Raw genomic sequence first — 10119 nt, 5'->3', positions numbered from 1 at the left:
CAGGCTTCTTGTGATGCAGCCCAGGATACAATTGGCCATCTGGGCTGCGAGCGCACACTGCTGGCTCATGCCCAGCTTTTCATCCACCAGTACCCCCAAGTCCTTCTCTACAGGGCTGCTCCCAATCCCTTCATCCACCAGCCTGTACTGATTCCAGGGGTTGCCCCAACCCAGGTGCAGGACCTTGCACTTGGCCTTGTTGAACCTCAGGAGGTTCACATGGGCTCACTTCTCAAGCTTCTCCAGGTCCCTCTAAATGGCATCCCGTCCCTGAATCTGGAGCACTGTGTTCAGTTCTGGGCTCCTCAGTAAAAAAAGACACATGGAGTTACTGGAGTGAGTCCAGTGCAGGGCCACAAAGATGATTAAGGGACTGGAGCATCTGCCACATGAGGAGAGGCCAGGAGAGCTGGGACCATTCAGCCTGGAAAAGAGACAGCTCAGGGGGTATCATATCAATGTGACAAATACCTGATAGGAGGAAATGGAGATACGGGAGACAGACTCTTCTCAGTAGTGTCCAGTGACAGGACAGGAGACAATGGGCACAAATTAAAAGAAATTGAATTCCTTCTGAACACAAGAAAACACTTTTTTTACTGTGAGGACAATTCAGCACTAGAAGAGGTTGCCCAGAGAAGTTTTGGATTCTCAATTCTTGGTGATGAATTCAAGACCCAACTAGATATGGTACTGGACAGCCTGCTGCAGGTGACCCTGCCTGAGCAGGGGGCTTGGACTAGGTAATCCCCGGAGTTGCCTTGCAACCTAAATGATTCTATGATTCTGTAATTATGCCACCTGATCAAAAGAGTTTAATATAGGCAACACAGACCACTTGGTCAAAGTTAAATTTATGTCAATTCACAATTCTAGAAACTCAAATCTACATTTCAACTTTGCTGGGAAACTTTCCTCTTCTTGCTTTAACAGAGGGTAAGGAAAGCTAAGTTATTGATAAGCTTCCTGAAAAACAACATTTGCTGAATTTATATGCAAAACTGAATTAAAGTTGTGCGCATAATTTTAATCTTACTTATAGGCAATCTACAGTATCATAACACATTAGCCACAGGTTTATTTTGAACTTTGACCGAATTCCTTGAAGGCTCTCTTGACAATGAATACCCAAGGAAGTAAAATGCCAAAGAGTCATGCACTGCAACTGTGTGAAAACTGCTAGGGCAGGAAAAAAAGCACCATTCGATCTACAAAGCTCCAGTTAGCATACAATCTCTATAAGGACTATCAAATATATCAGTGCTAAAAATTTCGTCTGACCCCCTTCAAAGCCCAATAAGAAACTGATCCAGTGATGCTCCCAAAAGCTAACAGGTTTCTCTGATCTTCATCTTTTGACTAGTTACTCCTTGTTTTCCTACAGTCCACTATTACATCAGGTAACAAAAACATTCCACATACTCGCTTGACCCAAGAGGCCAAATACAACTAATCCGTAGGCTACCTGTTAAAAGACTGAAATCATAAACTAATGTTTTATTATATACTCAAGTGAAGTAGGAGTATTCTGATTTTCAGTTACTTCAACACTTAAAGCATGTCAGCTGGTGATAACTTCCCCCTGCAGCTAACTTCCTGAAGCGATCCAATGCCACCTAAAAAGCGTAACTACATGCATCTAAAATGTATATGTCTCAGTACTGCTGGCATATTCAGACAAACTCTTACCCTAAGAGTCAATGCGCAGTACCTTACCTTGAAATTGTTTTCTTTTGGTTTTCTTCTCATTATTATATTAAATGTCTCATAAACATCTTCTGCTCCATTTTGAATTGTATTGGTCATGTCTTGTTGATACTGGTTTGGGTCCAGAAATACTCTGTATGTTCTGCAATCCCCTTTAAGTCTTGGTTTGGGTTCAGGTCCTGCCCGTAATGAAACAGTAAGATTAGAATTTGAAGTAGTGCTAAAAGCAGATTATCATTCAAATAAGTGATCCATAATCATTCCTGAAATGAAATTTAGACAAATTCATATGATGAAACTAATTTCTGCATGGCATTACAAACATTCTTATTTCATGTTTTCATCCCATTTCTAATAGAGTTTTTGAATATAAGCTATTTTATTCCTAAAACCAAAATGTACTGGATTTATTTAATTAATCTAATTATATCAGATTTTACCAGAGGAAACTAGTTAACCTTTCTCAGGCTGCTTATGAAATTGGTTTGTTTTTTCAAGTAGGTAATGAAAGCAGTGAGCACTGCTTAAAAGAGAAACAAGTCAACGATTAGGCTGTTAACAAAAAAGAAAAAAAGAAAAAGGAGAAAAAGAAAATCTTTCGAACAGGTTTTGGTATACCATACCTTCTTCAATAACACGTCCTCTCTCATCCAACATGCCCTGGATTTCACAGCCTCTGACATATACCAGGCCAGTTTGCTCAACAAAAGGTCGTCGTCGGTCAAACTTGGTGCCATAAGGTTGCGTGGGACGTACCGTAATCAAAAAGCAGACATCATGTTTACGCAGACCTGATTCCAAAAAGGAACATTCAGTGATTTGACTGAATGACGTTTTCCTTTTCCGTTCCTTAATATATATACAACAGAATACATGAAAGTTTCTTTTAAATAAAACCCCATCTGTTTAGAGAATAATGCGTTCTATTTCAAAATATGCGTTTAACTTTCTGAGTGATTCAGAACCATAGGATATTGTCATCTTCTCCACTATTCTGCACACTAATATCTGCTAGGACTTCAGATACGAAAAGGAGAAATAACCCGCTTTTTTCATGGCAACAAACTTGAAATCAAGATTATTCTTCTCCCAGTAATCTTACTTAGGTTACACAACCTAGATTTTTTCAGTCTTATCTCAAAAGCAGTGTGTCATTAATCTCTTATTCTTATTGCTTTCTTCTGGACTAACCTCAAATTGTTGTAAAAAAAAAAAAAAAAAAAAAAATTAAAGTGCAGTGCCTAGAACTGGGCACAAAATCCAAAACAAAGTTACTTTAGTTATCTACTTAATATGGTAAAAAGTCACTTAACCAAGTCACTTGTTTTCCATGCTACATTCCAGTTTATAAATCGCTATATGACTTGGCTGAGTGGTTTTTTTTCCCCTCAGCAGTAACGTACTGTTGTGGAGTCACAATTGCTTTTGAGCAATGGTGACCTCGGACTCCTTTCATTCTGCAGAGCTACTGTCTAACAGTTATTCCCCGAACATGCATTTGTGCAGTGACTTGTTCTTGCTTAAGTTTAGTATCTTAATATTCATCCCTGTTGAATTACACCCTACTTTTAAAATGCAATTTCTCCAATTCACTAATGTAATTTTGAACACTAATTCTTTTCTCCAGTATACCTACAGATTTCTCACAGATCTAAAACACCTTCAAAATTTAGTAAACACATGTTGTATTTTTCATATGAGACAAATAATTTCTCATGACTCACCGGATATTATCCAACCTAAAGCAGTTTCATCAAGACCTTGTTATGTCAGGCAATGATTCATCAATTCTTCACCTCAGTTTTGATTAAGTTGAAGCATTACTGCTTTTGAAATCAGAGAGGCTGTTCTAATATTTAAAAAACTAGGTGCACCACTATATAGCTACCTTCAGTACAGTGAAGTCTGCTGCCATCCTCCTAGCTTTTCTACTTTAATAGAGATCTATGTTCCCAAACTTGTATCTGCTTATTTATCACATAATCCAACTTTAGCATTTGTGCTACGTGACCTGTAATCACACTATGCAGCTCCAGCACATTTAACAGGTTTCTCTAACAAAAGAGAAGGGAGTGACATTTCCTGATAATCCAAGTACAAGTACATGCTTCTATGCCACTTGCCAACACGGTCAACTAAAGTTCAATTCCCCAAGCAAAAGAAGTGTCGCCTGTCGACACTTATAAGAAACAGTATTTGGTACAGTCAGCACTTCCTAACAACATTCAAATATACTGAAAACCACTAAAATGCACTAGTTTGAATTAAATCAAAATCTGCCCTCTCCACGCTTATATGAGACAGACATCACATTCCCCACTACTTTTCCAATATGACATTATTACCATGCATATTCATTTAAAATACTAAGTTACTTTTCCACATACCCTGTAAAGGACAGAATTTTACAGTTACAAACTGAATGACATCAGCCTGAAATAGTAAACATTCTGCTCCCAATGGACATGTAAATACTTTAATAATTTCAATCTTCAGTTTAGAAAAATATAAACTTCATAGACTTGGAATTTGAGAAACTGACTTTTAGAAAGTGTATTAAGATTAGCAAATCTGTACCTCAGATTAAAAAAAAACTTTTTTACAAGTAAGATGACATCAAAGTGTATTTTGATGAGCACCTACTTTGACCACCTTATTTCAAAGAATGTAAGTACCTTCCCATTCATCCTTGATGTTATCTCGGACATTCAAATTAATTGTAACATCTGCTCGTACTCGCATGGGCCAGTTTTCACCAATATTGGGCTTTGCTACTTCTACCACTGTGAAAGAGACAATGGGTTGCGCCATCCTAGCCCATCCACCAAAGACCACACCTCCATATTCCGATAACCTAAAAAAAACAACAACAAAAAAAACCCCAAACACCAAAGTTTTGTTAGACATTATCTGGTAACAGATTCAGTTCTTTTTTTAAACTGTGGAACAATTTACCTCACAGTCAGCTCTAAGACAAAAGCAGAAGTCTTAATTTTACATGCTACTGAAGTAGATTCAGATAATCCTGCATTTTAGAACTGAAGCATAACATGAACTGACTTAGTCTTACATTTCAAGAAACAAAGGCAACTTATGCTGGCATTATTAAAAAAAAAAAAACTCAGAGAGAGAATAAAAAGGGAAGATAACAAAAAGCAACTACTGAGTATAAAGAGATATCACACCGAATGACCCCTTGAAATCTAAAGAGGATCAAAATGTGGCAGATGGCAAACTCAAGAATACTCAGTAACACCTTTCATAAACCAGAAGAGTTGGTGGTAAAGTTTCCAGATTTTGTAATGTCAGCCAAGGCCTAGTACTTTTGGAAAACTAACTCATCCGTCTTAACACAACAAAGGTTGGTTGTTAGCATCCAACATACTGTCTTAACAAATCTACAGGGATACATATCAACACACCCTTACAAAATCATCCCACGGGATGGCAACACATTGTGGAAGAAGTTAGTATAAAACATAGTACCTATGTAATAATTTCAAATGCATTTGTTACTATGTATTTAGTACATACACAATATCAGTTACTCATTCTCAAACGCACTTTGATTACAACTGAAGTTGAACTGACTGGTTTGCATCAGTTAATAAATATTACCATGGTTTCATCCTACTGACACTATCTTCAATGTCCTGTCTGATCTCGTAGGTAGACTCTAAGCGGAAGAGATTGAAGTTCCTCAGCAGGTAGTCATGAAGAGTCAGAAACTGTAGATTCAATTTGGGAAGTGCAAGGCAGCCTAAGGGAGTAAGGGTGGAAGGGAAGAGGTATTTGATGGATAAACAAATCAGTACAGTCAACTGTTTAAAGACTGAATCCTTCCCTCTATTCAGACTACAACAAAACTGATTTTATAAAAAAAAAAAATCAAATGCAGGGCACAGTAATGGTACTTTGGGAACTCAACAATTAAGCCACCATTAAATAATGATGAAAAAGGCTCATTAACTAATTAAAAAAAAGTATTATCCAACAATTCCCCAATTCCAATCCTTTATGTTTACTAGAAGCCACAAAAACCATTCATGTAAAAAAAAGTTTTAAGCCAAGAAATCAAATCTTAATACACAACTTTCTTCAAAAGTTTCCGTTACTGATTACAGATTTTTTTTTTTTAAATGAGAATGAAAAACATAGGAAGATTAGATCTAACTGAACAAGGAGTATTAATACTCCAAGACAGGTCCTAAAGCTTGCATAGCTTTAGGGTAGTCTTAGACGCAAATTTTCCATAATAAAAATTCTTACATGTTACTCATTTAACATTACTGGACTAATGTTCCAGGTTAACACCTATGCTTAATATCTGTGAAAGCATCAGGTTTTTGTAACTTGCAATGTTATCCTTGAAACCTTTCACTGGTATATGTAATACATACTGGCTTTCACATGCACCGAGATACAATGGCAGTGAAGAAAGGTGATAGAACACAGTAATTTCTATTCTGGAAAGCCTCACGGTGATAAAATACTTTAACACACTTCCCAATACCAAGTAACAAACCCTGTCATGTAAAGCTAGTTACATGCACAAAGAGCAGGGCCTGAAGCAACACCTCTTTAAGTCTGCACAGCATTTATCAGACAGATATTATTCTTCCCTCATTTTTTAAAAGAAAATAGAAACAATACTCCCATCTTTCTTGGGCTAAATTACTCATTTAATTTTTAGACCAAAAGAGTGTAGCTACTTTTAAGAACACAAAAAACCACCAAGACCACAAAACCAAAACTGTCGTGTTTGAAATCAGGGCTGGAGAATACAGGGAGATTAAAAAGAGAAAGTGTAATCTGAAACTAAGAGAAGCAAAATAGAAAAATACTTGTAACAGTCTGACAGCACCAGAAATGCTTCACAACAGTGCTATCAATACACAGATAATAATAGCAAAAGAGTTCACCACAGGAGGAGGAAATGTTTCCACTAGCAACCACTGTTACTTGCCAAAATTACATTTCACCATTAATAAAATTTCTTTAATGCATTATTAAAAATTCACAAAATAGCACAGAAACAGGTGTGATGAGCTGCTCTTTCTCCCCACCCCCCCCCCAGCAATAACACATATATTATGATTAATGTATTTGGTTAATATACACAAAATACACATACAGTGCATGCACAAGTTAAGTCCTGCAAATTCAGCCTTCCAATACAGTCTGAATGACAGTAAAGCTACCTGGACTTGTACATAAGAACCTGAATGTTCCAGAGCATTAGAACAACCTATGTGTTGTTCATCAAAATAAAAAATAAAATTTAAAAAAAAAAAATCTTGGTTTATATATTAATTTCCTAGAAATTACAGCAATCACCCTGGTGTGGGTTTTTTTGCTTTGTTTTGGGGGGGGTGGGTGGTGGTGGTGTGGGGTTTTTTTAAGGGATAAGCCCCATCATGAGACCTATTATTCAGAAGAATCTCAATCAGCTTTCAACTACTTGAATCATACAAAACATAAGTACTTTATCTCTTCTTGGGCAGATCTCTAGACAGCATTTGTATCATCTGGGTTTGGAAAAAGATCCTTTGTTGCCTATAACCCTGCCTTATCTGAAGCGGTCAAACTTCAAAAAATCTCTTTCTTCTCATTAATACTTGTTCACAGAGAATTTATATGAAAAAACTAATTGATGCTAAGCAGCTGAACTTAAGGCTCATACCTACACAAAAAAAAACTCAGAATCAAAACTACATGGAGGAGGGTACAGAATACTCGCTGCTCAAACCAGAAACATACTTTATACTAGTCTTTGGAGATATATGTTGTTATTTGGAATGTCTATGTTCCAAATAAAAATTTTCACATTCCTAAAGAAAATTCTCATGATCCACATTAAAATTTTCAGCATTAGATTTTAAAAAGCACAACAGTTTTTAAAGTAGCTAGGTAAAAATACATGTGTTGTTTACTGCAAAGCTTAAAATTACATAATTCCTTGTTTGCAATACCAGCAGTTTGCTTCTTTGATCATGAGCATATCAAGCAAGAACACTAAGTTCTGAATTTAGAGTGCATACACTACCTTTCAGTGACTATGTGTACACTTCTACCTTGAAATCAAAGAGTAAGATAATTAGTGTTAATTTCCTCCCATCACCACCCTTCTTTTTCTTTTTAAAAAGGCTTTCTTGAACATACTTAAGAGCAAAGCACAGACAACAGCTTTTCTGCTGCACGTTTACAACCTGTTTCACCTTACAGTAACTACCTGTGCTACAACTGGTAGTATAGCACATCTATTACCCAGATTAGAAGCAAATAAATGTCTTTATGTAAACATAGGCCTTTGGATTTCTCTTTGAATCTACTCTAAGTTTGCTAACAATTTCATCCCAGAGTTCCTGATTCACAACTCAAAAAAAGCTGACTTTACTCTAAGATACTGGAAGATGCCAAAGTACTGCATACAAGTCTATGTTCGTTTTGTCTTTGGAACATCAGAACTGGGTTTTTTGCAGCATTTACTGTCCTGTTCAGCATTTACTAAACTACTAATCATACCTTCTCCAGAATAATATTCAGTTGGTACAATATTTTCATCCCAAATAATCTTCTCCGTGGGATACAGAGGCATCTGGTTGAGTTGTTGAATTTGAGATATTCGTCGCTCATGACGGGAAACCTAAAGAAAGGATGCATTTTAAACTTCCATAAGTCAAAAAGGGACAATAAAGCTATCTTTGAAACATACACATTAATCCATAAGACTGCTGGTGGTCACTTGCTATTTGCTCTCTTTTAATAAGTTTTGGGTTTGTTTTGGCTTGGTTTTTTAATTAAATATAACTAAACATGCAGAGTGACATCGAAAGATGAACAAATACATAGTGCAACTATCGGTCATAGTACTAGAGTCAAACAATCACGTGGCTACTCAGCTGACCAAAAATGGCATAACAGAACTGAAAATATTCAGTCAAGGCTTAGCAGAGAATCAACTTCAAATGAAATTTATTTTGCTTTCCATTAAACATATGGTCAACAGCTAACTAACACTGCTCATTCAGCAACAACTAGCCTTAATTCCCAATTTGGGAGACAAAAAAAAAATCCATCCAATACTACAATATGTCATCTAAACAAATCTCTCTCCATGGCATCCATAAGCATCATATTACTACCATCTAAACCTTAGGAAATTAAGTGAACGATTTTTAAAGAAATCAACATCCACAAAAGAAGCCTAAGAAAAAGATTTAAAAAAACAGCTATGCCATTCTAATACTGGTATCAGATTAGAAGCCTGCAGTAATACTGTTATACACGGAATATCCAAAAAAACATTATGTGCATCAAATGGTATTTCAGATGGGCTTGAGGAACCAAATATCTAGACCTCCTTTAGCAGATTTTTTGTCTGTAAAGGAGACAAACAGGTTACTACATAAAGAGCAACAATTTTCCAGAACTCAAAACTGTTGCTGAGACTCTGCTTATTGACCTTTACAATTACACCAAACACACACATACTAGTTTCTCAGGGAAACTACATTTATAAATAAACATTTTCAAATACTTAACTTACATGATTTTAAATCCCACCTTAGTATGCAGTTTACTGCTATAACACTGCTGCGGTTCACAGCTGGTTCAGCAAAAGGTCCTAAATGGCTACTTTACTACAGTGTTGCTAGATTTAGCTATGTTTTGAGTTTGCAAAAGAAAAAATACAAGCAATATTAGTTATGTTTTTACCAGCAATTCCAGCAGAAACTCCTTTTCATAGCTCGAGTCTTCCCCTTCAGGAAGGGGCGGCAGCAGGCAGAGGTATGACGCCACCTGGTGGAGAATATGTGAGCTGCACGGCAGAAGGAAAAAGACGCTTCTGTCACTTAGACCCATTACAGAAGTTTGAGATATTTAAAATATTTATTTTCAGAATGCTACAAAGTGCTCTACAGTACTTCCATGGGTGAAGTGTGTTCAGCCACAGGTGTAAGCTGAACCACTCATCCGCAATAAACAGAGCAAGGTGTGAATGTTTTTTATTGTTTCAAGACAGGTACCTGAAAACAGAACCAAACAACAGAGCACACGTTGCCGTTGTCAAACTACAGACTGTTATCCTTTTAATCACAGCATTTACAATACAGTACAGTTAATACAGTGATATACTTTTATGATTTCTGTTGTACTTTTTGTACAGAACAGAGTAAAAAAACCTAAATTTTAAAAGTTAGAGGTTAACTACTGTAAGTTAATTACTGCTACAATTACTTTAAGCAGCTAGCTATTTTCCAGAAAAATCAGTACTTTCTCACATTCATTAGAAAAAAGGAAAATAAAGATATTTTTCTTATACTGGAATTCTAGTACTCTTCTAGTACTAGAGCAGTTCATCTTGAGGGGGCGCACAAGGAAGGTGCGGGAGAACCAGGGCACAGCTGC

The 10119-nt window shown here is 36.5% G+C and overlaps 1 protein-coding gene across 1 annotated transcript in view; it reads right to left on the bottom strand.

Moving 5' to 3' along the window:
* The window catches only part of AQR (aquarius intron-binding spliceosomal factor), a 64848-nt gene that overhangs the window by 34245 nt on the left and 20484 nt on the right, over window positions 1-10119 (bottom strand). The window contains 6 exon segments of the mRNA XM_009329984.1: window positions 1717-1886; window positions 2331-2498; window positions 4383-4561; window positions 5326-5467; window positions 8233-8353; window positions 9427-9529. Coding sequence (XP_009328259.1) covers window positions 1717-1886; window positions 2331-2498; window positions 4383-4561; window positions 5326-5467; window positions 8233-8353; window positions 9427-9529 — 883 coding nt within the window.

The sequence above is a fragment of the Pygoscelis adeliae genome, unplaced genomic scaffold (genome assembly GCF_000699105.1).
Source record: "Pygoscelis adeliae isolate BGI_AS28 unplaced genomic scaffold, ASM69910v1 Scaffold327, whole genome shotgun sequence".
Classification (NCBI taxonomy): Eukaryota; Metazoa; Chordata; class Aves; order Sphenisciformes; family Spheniscidae; genus Pygoscelis; species Pygoscelis adeliae.
The sequence above is the reverse complement of the archived record's forward strand: the minus strand, read 5'-3'. Positions and strand labels throughout refer to the sequence as shown.